This window comes from Salvia miltiorrhiza, chromosome 5 (genome assembly GCF_028751815.1).
Source record: "Salvia miltiorrhiza cultivar Shanhuang (shh) chromosome 5, IMPLAD_Smil_shh, whole genome shotgun sequence".
Lineage (NCBI taxonomy): Eukaryota > Viridiplantae > Streptophyta > Magnoliopsida > Lamiales > Lamiaceae > Salvia > Salvia miltiorrhiza.
In genome coordinates this window covers 52,607,482-52,625,793 of record NC_080391.1, presented here as the reverse complement: position 1 = coordinate 52,625,793, position 18,312 = coordinate 52,607,482, and the positions used below count along the sequence as shown (strand labels likewise).

The following is an 18,312-nucleotide window of genomic DNA, read 5'->3' as shown; positions in this document are numbered from 1 at the left end:
AGTAACACTACCGCCGCTTTTCACGATACAAGAAAATTTAATTAAAAAAAAAGGAAGAAAAAAAGAAACAAAGTTTCTCATGTCACATTAATGCATGCATTCGTTTGTTTCTATATCTGTATCTATTTCTTTCTGTATCTTCCTCTCTCTAAATTAAAGCTTCATGCATTGCTGCATTTCTCCTGAATAATATCTGGGAAATAAAGAAAATAGGAGGGGAATTGGAAACGAGCTTAATTACACACAGCAAACTGAGTGTGTGTGTGAGAGGTAGAGAGAGAGGTGAAGAGTTTTTATTTTTATTTTTTATTTTTGGTTTCTCTCTATTTTTTGCAAATTCTCTCACATCTTCGACGGCGGCGCTTAGAAAGATTGAATCTTGACGACAACCCTCTTCTTGTTTTTCGTCGTCTAAGATTCTTACCGCCGCCATCGATTTCTTTCTTGAAACTTGATCGAGCCCTCGTGTTCCAAATCTTTACAAGTTTCATCGTTATTTTTTAATTTGTGCATTTTCCTAGAGCATGCATATGATATATGTGGAGCTGGTTTATTGAATCTTGAATTTGAGTTTGAGTTGTATGAATTTCACCTGTCTTGATCAAGACAACGGGGCTTCATATGTATATTTGTGATTGTTAGAAATCATAGACAATTCGTGTACATTGTTCGGAACATATGGCTAATTTCATGTTCTTCATTCAAGAATTTGGTGTAAAAGTTGTGTTGATGATCATGATCTTGACTGAGACTGTTTTTGGAAATGTATCCATTGAAAATGTGTTTCTGATGTCTGATTCCCATTGTTTTATTGATGTTTTCCATGATAATTCATGCAGAAATCTTCTGAAAAACCTTTGGTATGAATGGAGGGATAATACATTACATGTAAAATTGTGTTTATCTCCATTGATTCTGCTAATTCTCTACTGCTTCACTCACTGCAGTTTGTGGTAAAAGCATATTAGTTTTGAGTGAATGTTATGATCACATTATCCTTTTATAGAAATCTTTATTCATGGATATATAAATGCATTAATCAATCCATTCACTAGTTTACTCATCTCGATTGCTAGCCTGTGAAATGGATAGCCTTAAGACTCCTCTCAAAGGAGTAACCAGAGATTTCAAAGGAAGGCTTGCATGCTACAAAAAAGATTGGCTCGATTCATGTAGTTCCGGTCCAAGGTGCAAATCCTCCCTATTTTCTTGCTCGAAAGAATCACTTTTTAAAGAAAGAATGTGGTTGCTTATCTTTGCTTCCATTCACCATTTCAGGATTTTGGCTCCAGCAGCATACATTTTCTTCGCTTCTGCTCTCCCTGTAGTCGCCTTTGGGGAGCAATTGAGTCGAGAAACAGGTCGCTTTTCTAGGACTTTGTGGTGTCCGATGTTTTTATGAAACAATGTCATTGAAAAGTTTGTGTTGTTTTTCATGTTAAGACGCGAGCTTGAGCACAGATGAGACTCTCCTGTCTACTGCCATATGTGGTGTCATCCACTCGATTTTTGGTGGGCAGCCATTGCTAATCCTAGGCGTTGCAGAGCCTACCATAATCATGTACTCATACTTGTACAGTTTTGCCAAGAGCAATATAGGAAAAGAGTTGTATTTAGCCTGGGCTGCATGGTGAGAGATCTACGGACTATCTGAGATTTGTGTTGCCAAAATTTGTTCATGATGAATTGATGTTTCCCTTTTATGTGAGCAGGGTGTGTGTGTGGACTGCATTGCTGCTGTTTCTTCTTGCTATATTCAATGCTTGCACGATAATTACTCGTTTCACGAGGGTGGCAGGGGAGCTCTTTGGCATGCTGATATCTGTGCTTTTCTTGCAAGAAGCCATCAAAGTATACTGCATTTCTTCATATTCCTCAATTTTCTTTTTCAATGTTTGTAACTATTAGTAATCGAACCACAGGGCGTTGTGAGTGAGTTTCACGTCCCACAAGGTGAAGATGGTGGAGAAGAACAAAACCAGTTTGAATGGCTTTATATTAACGGATTACTCTCAGTCGTGTTCATGTTTGGCGTGCTTATCACTTGCTTGAAGACGAGAGAGGCTAGGTCATGGCGTTATGGTACAGGTATTGGGAAATCTATGGATAATTCAAACTCGGTGCAGTCTAACTTCATCTAAATCTTGAACTTTTGTGCGTTTTTTTGCAGCCATGATGAGGAGTTTCATTGCAGACTATGGTGTTCCATTGATGGTTGTGGTGTGGACTGCCTTATCGTATAGTGCACCGGGCAGACTTCCCTCTGGAGTTCCAAGGAGGCTGATTGGTTCGCCTCCCTGGAAGAAACAATCGTTGCAACATTGGACCGTGATCAAGGTACTACTCAGACATTCTTAGGACTCAAGAATCTTTCTAGTGTTTTGTTGCTTCCATGATGTTAGTAAACGGATATGTGATTGTTAGAAAGCGATAGCACATTAAGATTGGCTCGACTCTTGAAATTTGCAGGACATGGGGAAGATATCAGTAGGCTATGTGTTTGCCGCCTTGATACCAGCAGTGATGATTGCGGGACTATACTTCTTCGACCACAGTGTGGCCTCACAAATGGCACAACCAAAGGAATTCAATCTGCAGAATCCTTCGGCTTACCATTATGACATCATGTTGCTTGGCGTCATGGTATGTGTGTTTTAAGGTTGTCGTTAGCTTCTTTAGCGTTGTGGATTAGGCTGGGAGCGTCGTCTGAAATTGACTGCAACTTGTGTTTGCAGACTTTGCTCTGTGGGTTGATCGGACTTCCTCCTTCGAATGGGGTGCTGCCACAATCTCCTATGCATACGAGGAGTCTTGCAGTCCTCAAAAAGCAGGTGGGAACATGTTTAAAATCCATTTGTTTTGCGTCTTCTTGAATTAGAACATGTTTTGACTAGAAAATATACTCTCTTATCTGTTGCAGGAAATGCAGAAAAAAATGATGAAGCGTGCAAAGGAGGGGATGAAGCTAAACGCGAGCCAGTTGGAGATATACGGAAGAATGCATGCTGTGTTCGTTGAAATGGACAGCACGCCTCCTGTAACGTCTCCCCCCCCTCTCTTGCTCTCGTTGATTTTGTGGTGTTTGGATTATAGTTAGGCATATATTTTCATGTTTCTGCAGCACACTGTAGACAGAGATTTGGCAAATCTGAGAGAAGCTGTGTTGAAACATGATGATGAAGATCATGAAGAAAAATTTGATCCTGAGAAGTGTCTTGATCTCCACTTGCCAATCCGAGTCAACGAGCAAAGGCTGAGCAACTTGCTCCAATCTGTGTTCGTTGGGGTCGCCCTGTGTGCCATGCCCGTGATCAAGATGATACCAACCTCCGTCTTGTGGGGGTACTTCGCCTACATGGCCATCGAGAGCCTTCCTGGTAACCAGTTCTGGGAGAGGCTGCTGCTGCTGTTTGTTCCTCCACGTCGTCGTTTCAAGTAAGCCCCCGAGCCTAGTCTCATCTTCAAATGAATCAATACAAGTTTTTATTTTTTTTTGGTGAAAAAATGAATCTGTGCAAGTAGTATAAGATTTTCAATACCTAACTAGTGCAACTTCTTTCTTTGGCAGAGTCATTGAAGAGTTCCACGTCTCATTTTTGGAGTCGGTGCCATTCAAATACATCGCGTTGTTCACACTCTTCCAATTTGCATATCTCCTTGTCTGCTTTGGGATCACGTGGATACCTATTGCCGGAATACTCTTCCCCCTGCCGTTTTTCCTTCTGATAAGCATAAGGGAGCACGTCCTGCCCAAGATGTTCCCACCTTACTATCTGCAGCAACTGGATGCAGCTGAGTATGAAGAAGTCGTGGGGCACCCATTCAGTTCTAGGAGGCCACACGAGGTACTACGTGTGAAACAATGTTTTTTAACTTATTGGAAACACATTGTAAGGCACTGAGCATGAGTTATGCTGTGGTAAAGCAGGATGAAGGACTCACTGACACCGATGATGAAGGATTCTCCCCTGATGTAACATCTGCTGAACTGTTAGACGAGATGCTGACGCATAGGGGTGAGATAAGGCACCGGTCGTTGAGCTTCAACGACCGGCATGCTGAGGTCAGTAAAACTCATAACTTACAACAGACAGCCAAAAAATAAGAAAAAAATGAGAGAGAGAGAGAGAGAGACAACATATCAGTTGGTTATGATTGTGTGATGCATTGTGTTATTGCAGGTTTTTCACGAAGGATCTTCGAGGAGGTGAGGAGAGTTGGACACGGAACGTCTAATTTTTGTCGTGGAATCATGGATTCCTCCTTCTTCTATCATCTACACTGTCGTAGCATAGTATGTGCAAGTATAATGAGGCTGGGGTGGAAGAGCGCGGGTGATGATAGACGAGGATTCTTTTCTCGACTGGGATTAGTCCTGCAGAAAGCTGCATATGCCTTGCAGTGTTGCTTCAACTAGAGGAAGATGGAATCATGGAGGGAAAAAGAAAAGAAAGAAGAAAGACAGCTTCTGTGTTCCTCCTTTATACTGATGATTTTTCTCCTTGTTCATGAAGTTAGGAAATTCTATTAAAGGATATTGGTTATTTGATTCATTGTTTTTTTTTAACTGATGTAACAGACTGAGATGCTATCATTTCTCTTAAAATAGAAATGATTTTATTCTGACTTAATTCTTTTTAGGTGAGTAGTCATTCAATATATATATATATATCTACATGAATAATCATTTCTAAACTGAAGAGTGTTGTGCAGTTTGAATTTCCCACTTGTGATATTTTGGTGAAGCATAAGAAAATTCTTCCCATGATCATAACTGAGATGCGCAAAAAGGTTTGGTATTTTTGCATCACATTTAAATCATCGAAAGAGATTTATATTTAACTCTTTCATACTAATCAAAAAAGCTTATCTCATGAGAACAAAATAGATTTCTCGAGGCCAAAAATGAAGAGAACAATTAGTAGTATGTTTTGTGATGATTGCTCAAAATTATTCTGCCGTTTCTGCTACAAAAATATTGCTATTCTATTTCATGAAAATCTAGCTTAACTAGACAAAAAGAGATGATCACCATCTCTTATTACTGCCAAATCTTCAATCACAGCTCCATCTTCTGTAAGAATTCTTGTAGGATAGAAGCCAAACTTCTGATAGCCCCATTCCATGAGCTCTTGGAGAGATCCTGGCATAATCATGACGCTACCTTCCACGTCGTCTCCACTCCTTGCACGCTTTACAAACACTCTGATGGGTTTGCGAGGCGTAGCAGGAGGCGCAGGAGTTGAAAGGATCATTCCTCCTGCACGATACAGAGATATGAGTGAAATCTCCAAAGTTGTGTACATAAATGTAGAGATTCTCCCAAACTTACCATCACTAGGCCTACCCTGACTTGTTATGATCCCTGCAAGAGACTTCTGAAAGTCATTGATGCTGTATTTTAGGTGCGAGGATACATTCGAAGGTGAGCTCTGCTCCTCTTCTTTGAGACGAGGCAATGAGGATTCACTGGAATGTTTCTTAAGGTAAGGTGGTTCCGCTGGGTGAAGAGGAGGTAGAGACATGGTTTTCTTGAGGTGTTGGATTGTCTGAAACAAGGCCATCATCTCTTTGTGGCCTTGGTGATGAGCTAAGGCGCGTGATGTCCATCCATGGGAGTCTGGCTTGTCTATGTTCGCCCCCTGCTCGATCAGAAACTTGACGACTTCAAGCTTATCCTGGGACACAGCAGTGTGCAGAGCTGTGGTGCCACTACTGCTGAGGGACGTCACATCCCCTCCAAATTTGGTGATTTCTTTCAGTAGCTCTATGTTGTCTTGCTCCGCTGCATAGCAAGCAAACTCGCCTACATCACCGGAGGCTAATGTAGCCCCATTGTCAACGAGTGCTTTGATCACAACCTCATGCCTCCCCAAAATTGCATCCCACAGAGGTACTTTTCCTTCAGAATCTGCAGGTAGAACACACAGTTATTTTTCCTAGTATATAGTGCATTTTTCTAGCAATCTAGACCTAGTATAGAACATAGACACCTCTTATGTTAGGATCTGCTCCATGATCTAAAAGAAGCAACACGCATTCTATGCTTCCATTTGATGCTGCAAGATGCTGCATAGACCAACAATAAATGAGGCCTATCACATACATATGATGGTTAAAAAACGAGCGGTATTATTAGGTTGTGCTTACCAAAGCATTGCGCCCGTCTCTGTCAAGTTCATTCGGATCCAAGCCTCGTTTGAGCATACGCTGCAGCAGTAGGTCATCTTTCCTTGCTGCTGCGAAGCATAAGGTGAGAGGCATATCCACTCTACCTTGAGTTAGCATGTGCTCTGTGTCAGCCAAGATCTCTTGCATCACCGGATCATCTTGTTCTTTCAGATGCTACACTCGATGAAATACAAACCAGATAGTTAAGAATCGGCAAGAATTGTATCATCTGATAAGCTAAACACAGAACCAAAATGTCAAACCTGAACAAGATTGTTCATGATTATAGTCCCATCTCCTATGTTAGCTTGAAGCATATTGAGAAGTGAAGAACGACTCAAGCGGAGAAGCTGGCTCAACCGTTTTGTACGAACAGTGCAAACTTGAGGCCTGTAGCAGAGAACGCCTACTTCACCACAAACACCTCCTCTCTTGAGCTCTTCAAACACCTTATGTTGTAGACATAAATCATCATCAAACCTTATCATAAACCTTTTCTTCTTTTTCTTTTTTGGCATTCCTACCTCGTAAATAAGGATAGAATCTCATCAAATACAGACTTACTTACCACTTCCGCTCCATTTTTGTGGGTGATAAGCTCCTGTCACCAAGGAATAGCATCAGAGGAGAAAGAGAGAGAGAGAGAGAGAGAGAGAGAGAGAGAGAGGGTGTGTGTGTACCACTGCACCAGTAACCAAAATGTACAAATCTGTAGGTGCTTCATTGTGCAATATTATATCTTCTCTAGGAGGAAAATACTCAGCCTTCATCTCAGAGACCTTTGCAAGATTGACTTATCAAGATCAAGAACATGAAAATCTAGCTCAAAGAAATTCAAAATGAAATGAGGCCATCAATCCTAATCATTACCAGCTGAAAGAGCAGATCATTCGACACCCCTTTAAACAAATACACCTTATCAACAAGGGAGTAAAATAGAAAATGCAAAATGCTTGAGCGAATCGCCTTCGGAAGAGCATCAAGAGTTTCTTGCTGCTGCAGTCCTTCTGAATCAGTTCTATACCTCAAACTCAAGTGAGCTATCATCTGATCCTGCAAGCGTTTAGGCAGTCCGTTCCTCTTCGCAAAGCTTGAGGCCGCCCCAACCGTCTCTCTCTAGAAACACAGGAATCCTTTTTCACTTGAAGCCCACAAGCAAAAGATTAAAAAAAAAAATTTGAAACAAATGCATACTCACAAACTTCCTAGTTCTGAATGTTGCTTGAACAATCAAGTTGGTCATGTTTCCTATGATGTATGAGTTCAATCCAAGATTGAGAAACACATAGAAAATGGTGAAGATCATCTCATCTTTGTTCACAGGATGATAATCACCATAGCCAACAGTTGTGGCAGTGATGATCGACCAGTACATCGATATTACATATCGCTCAAACAAAGGCTCTTGTTTGAAATTTTCTCTCACGGATCCAATCCACGTCTTCGTTGGATCAGGATATCTATCAGCAAGGAGATAGAAGAAGCAACCAGCACAATGAATCTCAAAAAGAACTACCTACAAGGGCAAGCATAGCTCTGAAATGTGAATTCCAAATCCTGAAATCACCACAAATACATAACCTAAATCCCCTAAACACTCACACATGTAAGCTTTGCAATTCGAACAAAGTAATAGTTATAGTTCCTGTCTTTCTCCAATCTGCGCCAAAGTATAAATCAATGCATCAGTAAAGCAAGCAACATGTCTCAAAAAACTCGGTGCAGCACATTTCTTCACCTCTGAAACATAGCACTGGCTCGTCTGAGACGCCAGAGGCGAAGTATACTAACATAGTCATACGAATCAGGCAAGACTTTCTGAGCAAGCTGCCTGGGAATTGTGGAGATCACATCAAAGATGAGCCATGTTTGAGCATATCGCAATGCAATCAGCTTATGATTATCGACTAGGAGGTACGTTGTCTTGTCGAGGTAGGCCACGAAGAACGTTAGAACTATGTCAATGGCGAAGAATCCATTGACAACGTTGTCTGTGATGGCCAAAGGCCCATGATACCCTATATTGAAACCGAATTCAAAAGGGGAGACCCACGCTGTGTAGAAAACTAGTATGATCAGAAAGTTCACCCATACTCTGCAACCATCATTATTTCAACTCATCAGCAAAGGAACGAAGCACGATCTCCAACAATCCAGATTTGGCCAAATCATGAGCAAGGAAACAAATCTAGCTAAGAGAATGGGAAATCACTGCCAAAAACACACCAATTTGAAAAGCATAAAAAAAATAAAATTAAAAATAAAAAACAGATGAAGTCAAGTGAAGCATAACTAACATTAGCAGTCGAAATTAGGTCAAAATCAAATCAGGAGCAAGGAAAGCAAAATGGAGATGAAATAAAGCAAACCTATAGCGTGGGTCGAGGGAGGAGATGATAAAGGAGCGGAGCTTGGGCTTTCGAGGGGAGTGGACGCCGAGGGCGGGGAGGATGTCGCTGGAGACGCTGTGGCAGCTCCGATCATCTCTCGACGCCTTTTCGATCTCGCTCTCTATCTCCGTAATTCGGCTCATTGATCCCTTCTTCGCCTCCCAGCTATGTCGAATCTTCTCCTGCACCATCTCTTCCAAACTCTCTCGGATTATGGAGAGCTTCTTGATAAATTCAGTCGCGTTTGAATTCTGCAGCTAATTTCCTCATGGAAACAACGGTGCATGCATGAAAACAGAAAGAGAGTTTATCGATCATGCTTTTTTTGGAGCTCTCTATATTAAGACGCACATTAATTTCTATTTTCCTTGGGTCAAGATTAGTAAACAAATTTTTCTCAAAGAATTTACTTGAATTGAATTGAATTTTTTCTATCCTACAATATGCGAATTAATATATACTCAATGAATAAATCGAGTTTTCTAAAATTGGACATGTATTGCAATAAGGTCCATCGTTCTACATGTGCGCCACCTGACTCGGGCTAGAAATTTTTTAGTCTAACTCTAAATTTTCAATTTTTTATTCGTAGTAATAACAATCCAAAGTAAATATTTAATGATAAATTATTACGAATCTTAGCTAAAAAATACAAGAGTTTAACACTCCTATGAACTATCAAAGTAATAGCATAAAAAACAGATAATAAAGAAGTAAAAGATCAATCGAAGAAGACACCAAATTTACGTGGTTTGATCAAGATAATCTACATGCATAGGATTGCTCTCAACTTTACTAATCGACTTCAAGGATCAACACTTTACAACAATTACAAGAATAAGAAAATGACATACTTTAAGCCTACATTAAAGGCACTGCAATTTCACGATTTTATCTCCTCTATGCTGTCACTTATTCTCACTCACAGAGATGATAACAGAATATATGTTAGAAACTGAAAAATACTGACCTTCTTCTCCCACCCAACCAAATAATACACTTTAATCAAGCGTTTAGTTTATATGATTAGGTACGTGATACATCCGATTATACCTAAGATCATCCCCTGCATCTATTAGTTATCACATGCCTTATTGTTACTATCAAACTAGTGTGTAACCCGTCGAATTTCGACGGGTAATTATTTTAATTATATTTATAATTAGGGCAAATTGCATGAAAATACCCCACTTTTTTTCAAATTTGATTTTTTGACAAACTTTTTTTTTGTTGCAAAAATTTGAACGAGCTTTCAATTTGTTGCAATGTCCGGCCCGTTAAATTTTCGGGCCAAATGAAATCTTAGTTGGCAGCCCGGAATGCCAACGTGGCATTAAAAATGCCACATCACACTCACAAACCCCCCACGTCACCCTCTCTCCCTCTCTCTCTCTCTCTCCACGCCCTGTTTCCGCCCCCTCCAAACAACATCGCCGCCACTTCCTCCCGGAATTCTGGGACCTCCACAGCAACGGTCACCGCCCCCAAATTCCAAACAACTCGCCGGACTTCCTCCCTCCACCGCCACAGATACCCAACAACCACGCCGTCCCGAAATCAGAAATTGAAGAATGAAGAAGAAAAACTTTCAATTCTAGAAAAAAAAAAACTTCAAAAAAATGCTCCTAAATCAAGGAAAATCGAGAATTTCAGGGGGAGTGGTCTCAGAGATGTTATCATCTCATCATCGACCTTTTTCCCGGCGAGGATTTCAAGAAAAATCGAGGGGCAGCGGCGCTGCTTGGTTAGGGTTTACAGAGGGGCGGCGCCGCCCCAAATACCTTTCAACCCCGTCGCGCCACTTCCTCCTCCGCCCAAATCTGTCCAGATTCTCGGGTCTCCCCACATCACCATCTCCGACTCCCTGTTTTCCACCGCCCAAATTCTCGGGTCCACCGGCTTGAGGGCCGACGTTTTCTCTAGCCGAAGAGCGGCGAGCAAGCGAATTAGGGCTCACCCCATTTTCTCAGGCGGCGGCACTGGTTTCCATTTGGACACCACTACCTGTTTTGTTCTCAGAAGAACGGCGACCGGCGATTTGAGAAAATGAGGAAGCAGGAGAGACGACGAGAACCGGCGATTTGAGAAAAGTAGGGAGCGGGAGAGACGATGGGAGAATTTGGAGGGGGGCGAAACAGGTCGTGGAGAGAGAGAGAGAGAGAGAGAGAGAGAGGGTGACGTGGGGGGTTTGTGAGTGTGATGTGGCATTTTTAATGCCACGTTGGCATTCATTTGGCCCGAAAATTTAACGGGCCGGACATTGCAACAAATTGAAAGCTCGGTCAAATTTTTGCAACAAAAAAAAAGTTTGTCAAAAAATCAAATTTGAAAAAAAGTGGGGTATTTTCATGCAATTTGCCCTTATAATTATAATAAATAAAATATTATTTATATTAAAGTAATGAATTTGTTATGTAAATAACGATTTTACTATTTATTCTGATCACAAAAATGTATAGTAACATATATTAAATATGCACACATATTTACATTTATAAATATAATTTATCACAATAATTGATTATCTGTCTCAATAAAGACTCAAATATTAAAGAATAAACAATCATATACAAATTTAAGAGATTATAAATTAGAAAAAAAAATTATGTAAACATGTTGATAAAATGTACGTACCCGTCAAGAATGTATGTTACTCATACATAGATAATTTGAATAACAAAACACTTAAAATTAGAGAAAATTCCACAAAGACATGTTGATAAATGTTCTTACCCATCTAAAATGTATATACTCGTACTCGTCCCAATTTTGATTAGTTACATGAACTCATTTAATTTTATAAATATAAGTTGTTACAAATTTATATATTTGTTCCCGTTTATAATTTATATGCTCATATTAATCTCAAATTCAATTAAAAAATATTTTTGTACTCATTCATGTCTCAATCTCTTATAGTAATATCCGCTACTTAAATAAGTATACTCCTTCCGTCCTTCAAATAACTTCATATTTTTCTTTTTTGGGTCGTCTCCCATGTAACTTTCTATTATTCTTATTTTTCATCTTTTAACCACTTTCAATATTAATTATAAGATTATCTTTATCAACAACCCATCTTAACCTAACTTTTTAATAAAAAATATTTTCTACTATATTTTATCAATAACATACTTCAACCTAAAATATATTTTATTATACTATTATTTATTATTAATAAGAGAGAGAATGAATTGTTTAAGGTTGGCCTGTGCACTATGCACATGACCAGATCATTATATTTTATTTTGTCTTTTTATTTCTACATTTTTTTTGCCTTTTAGTTACAACTTTTGACAACTAATTGTGAATAATCGTAGTGGTGAAACGAGAAACCAACACCTAAAACTAGAAAGCAGTAAATGACACGGATTTACGTGGTTCGGTCGAGAAGACCTACGTCCACGGCTATAATCGAGAATGATTTACAGTTTACAAGTTGTCGAGTAAGAAATAATGACTATCCTCTAATGAGAGCTAAAAGGAACTATTTATAGGAAATGAAGAAAGTAAGGGCCTTGAGCCTATTTGGCCCATTAGCCCACTAGCCCTAAATAATTGGGCTCAAGCCCCTATTACATGAGCTTCGCTCCCTAGTCGAACCGAGAGTCGAGCTGCGCTGCTGCAGTAATTCCCTTGTTTAGCACAACGCTGGTGCATATTTCAGTCCTCATCAGCTACTCCCCCCTAGTCTGGTTGAACCGGGTATTCTTCGTATTCAACCAACGAAGTATTGTTAAAGTCAGTGTTGTGCTGTTTTCCTTAATCCCTGCAAATCATGAAGACATAAGAGTTTTAATACTGTAAGAAAGCAAAAATAAGCATTTTCCCCTTGACTTTGGAATTGTAGTTCCAAGTTAGATTTGCACGGAGCATGGAGGGCTACGGCTAAACGGTGATATCTGCGCGGAGCATGGAGGGCCCGGGTGGCGCAACCAACTTTCGCGACTTACGACTACACGATGATTTCTGCGCGGAGCATGGAGGGCCCGGGTGGCGCAACCAACTTTCGCGGCTTACGACTAAACGGTGATATCTGCGCGGAGCATGGAGGGCCCGGGTGGCGCAACCAACTTTCGCGGCTTACGACTACACGATGATTTCTGCGCGGAGCATGGAGGGCCCGAGTGGCGCAACCAACTTTCGCGGCTTACGAGCGCTTCCCTCCCTCTGCGCGGAGCATGGAAGGCCCGGATGGCACAACCAACTTTCGCGGCTTACGAGCGCTTCCCTCTGTTCTGGTGGAGCATGATCCCCCTGCTCTGCTGGAGCATGATCCCTCTGTTTTTCCTTTGACTTGCTGAGAAGCAATTTTTGAATTTTAAAATTGGGGACTACGGGTATACACCCTACTCCCCCCTCTGGTGACATGTGCAATACTCTGTTATGAACATGTTAAGTGTGTGTGTGTTTGGTGCTCATGCTTGTGATGATTGTGAGAGAGTTAGCATAACTACAGTTCCCAAGTAACATAATTCAAGTTGCACTTCAAGCCCTAGCACATATGCAGAAGGTGTGCAGCTTCTAAGACATAATTATTATTGCATAAATCCCAGCACAGATCATATAAGTCATGGTTTTGCCCAAGTAAAGAAATATAATATTTCTCAAATCCCTACATGTTCCCACAAAAATACCCTAAGATCATAACTTTGCATAGTGATAAAACATAATACTCCCCAATCATGCTCACATGCTTCCACGAGACAAAGTTCAGCGAAGTACCTGAATTACCACTTACAAGTGGATTAGCTTTTCGTGTTATGATGATTACCATACTTGTTCAAATTTTTTCCCAAAGCTGTTTATCATGTGCTGTAAGAACTCTTGAACGAAAATATTAGTAAAATATGAGAGCCCCTTGAGACAGGGCTGCAAAGAGAATTCGAACACTAGATTATATAATCCATTGCCACAACTTGATTCCCATATTCGTATACCGATGAATTCATTCAAATTTCAAATCTCATCAAAGATCATGTAAATCATGCCCAAGTGATAAAATATCACATATCCCAATCATGCTCCTCTCATTGATAGAGTTCAGCGAAATACCTGAATTACCACTTACTAGTGGGTAACCCTGTTTTACATTATGGTATTTACCATAATTGTTCAAATCATTCCCCAAATTTGTTTATCCTGTGCTACAAAAATTCTTAAGCACATATATATATTAGTAAAATATGAGAGCCCTTATAGATAGGGCTAAACAAATTTACCATAAAATATTGATTTTCTTTAGGAAATATCACCATGCATAGGCCAAAATTATATACATCTCAAGAGTCAAACCATGCCAAGTCACATAATACATGGAAGTATATGCTACACCCAGATATAAACTTGCTTACTATGGCAACCGAAAATCTTAGCAAGATTGTTATAGATGCTCAACACCATAGTTCTAATCATAGTTATTAATCGCGCAGGTAGCGCGCGCGATCGCGCGTCGCGGTGCGTCGCGCACCTCCATCGCGCCGCACCGCTATAACATGGCTGCTTCATGATAGCGCGCGCTATTCGCGAATCGCGCAGGTTGCGCATCGCGCCGGTAGCGCGCGCGATTGAACTGATGCCTTGAAATCTCTCAATTGCATGCATGGGCTTGACTAATATTGCATGGGCTTTTCTTAATTAGGCTTAATTAGGGTTATTACTTATTAGGGTACTGAATTTTGAACGTCAAAGAGGCATGAAGAGACTAGACATATTATATATTTATTTTTATTTGAACTTATGACTTTATTTTTTATTAACTAGACATATTATGCATGGTTTTACTATGATTATGATATATATTATGTTTTTATCTATTTCTGCGCGATATATTCAAATAGCGCGCGATTCGCGATGCGCAATGCGCGATCACCCTAGGACAGGTTTGCGCGATCGTGCGCGATGCGCGATTAATAACTATGGTTCTAATTATTCACATTAAAGCAGGCAAGTCAAACAATAGATAAACTGACATCCAACTATTATCACACCGTGTTGCTTCAAAAGTAACTGTTAGCATCATTTAAACTTTGCCAGGGAAAAGCAAACTCTTGAGCAAGATAAAACATTTGCAGATATATATGATTAGTTTCACAAACCTTGAACAAAAATCAGCAGCAAACACACCGGTTCAAAATGAATACTATGTCTATCCCAAATCTACACATATGATCAACACATGTCAAATAGCCTTATTTGACTCAAATATACAACAGGCCCAAGCATAGGCATGCGTAGCATTGCTGAGAACAATCACCAATAACTATTTGTTTCGTATGAAGCTAACATAAGGTTCCATAGTAGTAGCAGTTGTGCTGACAGTAACATTAATAGATTAGTAAACACAAGATGCCCTATAAATGTCACAAACTAATATTCCTCTTAAGCTTGTTAACTTGACAAAACTAATATTCGCATAATGGCTTTCAGAACAAACATGTGGTAGTTATCAATTTAATATAGTTAACACTTAACCAACATTGAGCACTTATTGAAATACCTCCACCTCTGCAAAGGTCCCATAGACCATTATCCACTTAGCTAATCATAATAAGCAATTGGGATGGCTGCAATCACCCGTTTCTTCTGTATAGTGCAAGAATCATGTTCGAATTCACCTCCCAAAAGGAAAACAAAAAATTGTCGCCGGCGACGGCTTGAAAACTCGATCCCCTCGTCAGATATTGTGTTAGTCGAGCTACTCGCCGGAGAAACGCAGCAGCTAAGCTATAGAATGCCTTGAAGACTGAGTTTGATATGGTGCGACACCGCAAGATCACGAATTCCCAACAATGGCTCCCCAACATATCTTTGATTTGACTGTGATTTCTTTCTTTTTGGTGTGATGAAGTTCAGCCAAGCACCCCCATTCTGGAATTTACGAGTGCTATGGCCGCGAGGCGGCGTGATTTGGGGCGATCCTCGCCGGAAATTTACAGCCATATGCCGTGAAATAGGCTCTGAATTGTGAGCGATGATGTGGGTTTGATGGAGCGATTTTCTCGCTGCAAGGGGCGGCAGCGTGGCGAGTGGAGCAAAGCAGTGTCGCGCGACCAGAGCAGAGGCTGCGGCCGGCTCTTAGGGTTCGTTGCGGCGGATGGCGCGGCCATGGAGAAGAGATGAAAAGAGGATCGCGATCTGGGGTCGCCCCTTTGTTGAAGACGAAGTGCTCTAGGCCTGCCGATCTGGATCTAAGTTTTGGGGAGTTTCGCTGGGAGCTAAGGAGGATCCGATCTGGATCTGGGAGAGAGAGAGCAGCGGTATGGTGCCCTCGCGACGGCGCTGGCCGGAATTCAAGATGGTGGTCGCCGATCCAAACTGGCTCTGGGAGAGAGATAGACCAAGGAGATGAACAGTAACTCTTTCTTCCGAAATCGAAAATCGAAATCTGGAATTTTTTTTCTTCCGATGAACAGTAAATCGACGATGAACAGTAAGAAATAATCGAGAAAGTAATTTACAGTTTACAAGTTGTCGAGTAAGAAATAATGACTATCCTCTAATGAGAGTTAAAAGGAACTATTTATAGGAAATGGAGAAAGTAAGGGCCTTGAGCCTATTTGGCCCATTAGCCCACTAGCCCTAAATAATTGGGCCCAAGCCCCTATTACATGAGCTTCGCTCCCTAGTCGAACCGAGAGTCGAGCTGCGCTGCTGCAGTAATTCCCTTGTTTAGCACAACGCTGGTGCATATTTCAGTCCTCATCACGTAGTATAACAATTTTTTACCACTTTAAATACACTCAACAACTTTGTCTTAAAATCGTACATTTTTCTCTTAGGAAGTTATTTGGGGGACAGAGAGGGAGTATTAATAATTTCAACAGTTACTACCACAAGATTGGAAATGTACTACAATATTATACGAAGTATTAAAACAATATAGACTAAACAATATTATTATATATTAATATATTGCATATAATATGTATTAATAACACGCAATTATGTAAAATATTTTTATATCCATGTTCAATCTCAATAGTAATATTTAGTATTTAAATAATATCTTAATAATCTAAACATTTACTACCACCAAAATCGAAAAGGTATTACAATGTTATATTAATACAAAATAATTTATTTAATTTGATGTTTATATTAAATAACATCTTAATAATTCTAAACATTTATTATCACAAAAAATTATTTATTTTCAAAACCTTATTTATTTGTCAAACTTAATAAATAGTGTAAATCAAAATACATGTGATATTCTAAATTATTTATGATTTGCAATTAGAATAAAAAGGCTAGAGTTCAACTACCCAAAACCCGTCTAGATTACATAAATATACATGTACATGTCATAAACAACTTAAAAGTGATTTTACTATTAATTCTAATCTCAAACATGTGTATTATACTCACTATTGAACCTATTTGAATTTATGAAAATATATTGTTACACTAATTGATTGACAAATCGACATTACAAAGTAAATATTAATATAAATAAACTAAGTAACAAAATTAAGATTAAAAAAGTAAAAAAAAAATTATGTAGTCATATCGATTAATGTTTGAACCAATTTACAATTTATAAACTCATACCAATCTCAAATATAATAAAAAAAATGATTTTACAACTCGTTCTCTTCCCGAACTCGTATAATAATACCCACTTACTACCCAAGCTCATTTATAATCATTTTTCTAATTTAGATTAAAAGTTAAGATCATGAATATCATTGAAACATAAAAATCGTAATATATGTTTAAAGAATATAGAATTAAGTCAATAAATTCTCAAATCCCCACATATACTTTTGAATAGTTTTATTGATTTTATTTCACCAAGTATTAGAATTTCATGAATTAAATAATTACATGTATATATAATATATTTAAATACAATAAAAATTATATTGTCTAAAAATGTTAGGTCCCTTGGGGTCTCGAATAGGTGTATGGGGGGGGGAGAGAAATACACCTATAGGCTATTTTTCAAACGAAAACAAACTTTCACAACCTTTTTCAGTAAATAGAGTTTTGGTAAAGCTTAGGTTGTCGACTGATACTGAATACTCTTCAATGAAGAGTTATCAGTTAAGTCAAAGACTGTAACTGATACACGTTAGGCTTCAGTCGAGTTTGTAAAACAGATGAGTAATATGAATCTTACTGACTATTCAGAGATTTATCAGTTAGATTAATATTACTGGTAGCGAAAAACTTTTCTTTCGAAATAGCCGTTGTGATTAAACAAGTTGTCAAGGTTTATGTTTCACTTTGCTATTAATCAGTTTCAGTTGATAAAACGTTTGGGCACAGATAAGGAAAGTAAATACTGAAAGCGATAAACAACAAAGAGATTTTTACATATATGGTTCAGAAAACACTTCTTACATCCACAGGCAGTTGATCAGACTGACAACTTCATTGGGCTTGTGCTTACGGGTGCACAACAAACCTAAACAACCGAAGATCTAATCTTCAGTACCAACACACTGGGTTGGATTTCTCACTCTTAGCTTCACTGAGACAAAACTATGCATTTTCGCAAAAACTAAGATCTCTTGGAGTCAGAACACTGGTCTGAACTCCTCTCGGCTCAAACTCTCGATTCGGTCGGTTGAAAATAGGTTCGAAAACTTGCCAACTAGATTACAAAGAACAGGTTCTCTGTAATCAGTTATACATAGGCTTTGGATATACAATATTTGCCTAAGTTCTAAGAGAATATATGTAATCAGCAGTGACTGATTTTTGGCTTTGTGATTCTCTTCTTCGATTCAAACTTTGGAATGGC

At 39.3% G+C, this 18,312-nt stretch overlaps 2 protein-coding genes and 1 long non-coding RNA gene across 5 annotated transcripts; 1 reads left to right on the top strand and 2 right to left on the bottom strand.

Moving 5' to 3' along the window:
- The first annotated feature begins 57 nt into the window (after window positions 1–57).
- On the top strand, window positions 58–4,631 carry LOC131024912 (boron transporter 4-like). Of its 3 annotated transcripts, none has more exons than XM_057954471.1 (14): window positions 58–270; window positions 1,077–1,188; window positions 1,279–1,361; window positions 1,444–1,630; window positions 1,713–1,851; window positions 1,923–2,088; window positions 2,171–2,337; window positions 2,470–2,643; window positions 2,736–2,831; window positions 2,921–3,037; window positions 3,122–3,435; window positions 3,569–3,845; window positions 3,926–4,063; window positions 4,182–4,631. In XM_057954471.1, exons 2-14 carry the CDS (start codon window positions 1,085–1,087, stop codon window positions 4,209–4,211), a joined length of 1,992 nt encoding a protein of 663 aa, XP_057810454.1. In that variant the 5' UTR covers window positions 58–270; window positions 1,077–1,084; the 3' UTR covers window positions 4,212–4,631. The 3 variants fall into 3 exon arrangements, with proteins under 3 accessions (XP_057810454.1, XP_057810453.1, XP_057810455.1); XM_057954470.1 differs by having other exon boundaries at window positions 58–282; XM_057954472.1 differs by having other exon boundaries at window positions 60–282; window positions 3,929–4,063.
- Window positions 4,632–4,853: 222 nt separating this feature from the next.
- Window positions 4,854–8,981, bottom strand: LOC131024901 (potassium channel AKT1-like). The gene is made up of 12 exons (XM_057954449.1): window positions 8,541–8,981; window positions 7,910–8,266; window positions 7,774–7,831; window positions 7,370–7,687; window positions 7,042–7,287; window positions 6,852–6,950; window positions 6,740–6,772; window positions 6,435–6,620; window positions 6,151–6,345; window positions 5,994–6,069; window positions 5,333–5,911; window positions 4,854–5,260 (listed from the first exon to the last, which is right to left on the bottom strand). The coding sequence occupies exons 1-12, from the start codon at window positions 8,750–8,752 to the stop codon at window positions 5,007–5,009; spliced, it is 2,613 nt and encodes an 870-aa protein (XP_057810432.1). The 5' UTR covers window positions 8,753–8,981; the 3' UTR covers window positions 4,854–5,006.
- Window positions 8,982–11,939: 2,958 nt separating this feature from the next.
- LOC131025020 (uncharacterized) lies at window positions 11,940–13,979 on the bottom strand. Its single transcript, XR_009102061.1, has 2 exons — window positions 13,287–13,979; window positions 11,940–12,861 (listed from the first exon to the last, which is right to left on the bottom strand). It is a non-coding gene; the product is annotated as an uncharacterized LOC131025020 (long non-coding RNA).
- Window positions 13,980–18,312: the final 4,333 nt, after the last annotated feature.

Bases quoted from the DNA above. Each gene is read 5' to 3' on its own strand.
- LOC131024901 (XM_057954449.1), bottom strand. From the start codon at position 8,752: ATGGTGCAGGAGAAGATTCGACATAGCTGGGAGGCGAAGAAGGGATCA. The intron at 6,951-7,041 runs GTAATGATTAGG...AATCTTGCAAAG, and splicing joins ATGATCTGCTCTTTCAGCTG to GTCTCTGAGATGAAGGCTGA. The intron at 6,070-6,150 runs GTAAGCACAACC...TGGTCTATGCAG, and splicing joins GAGACGGGCGCAATGCTTTG to CATCTTGCAGCATCAAATGG.
- LOC131024912 (XM_057954471.1), top strand. From the start codon at position 1,085: ATGGATAGCCTTAAGACTCCTCTCAAAGGAGTAACCAGAGATTTCAAA. The intron at 1,852-1,922 runs GTATACTGCATT...ATCGAACCACAG, and splicing joins TCTTGCAAGAAGCCATCAAA to GGCGTTGTGAGTGAGTTTCA. The intron at 2,644-2,735 runs GTATGTGTGTTT...TTGTGTTTGCAG, and splicing joins TCATGTTGCTTGGCGTCATG to ACTTTGCTCTGTGGGTTGAT.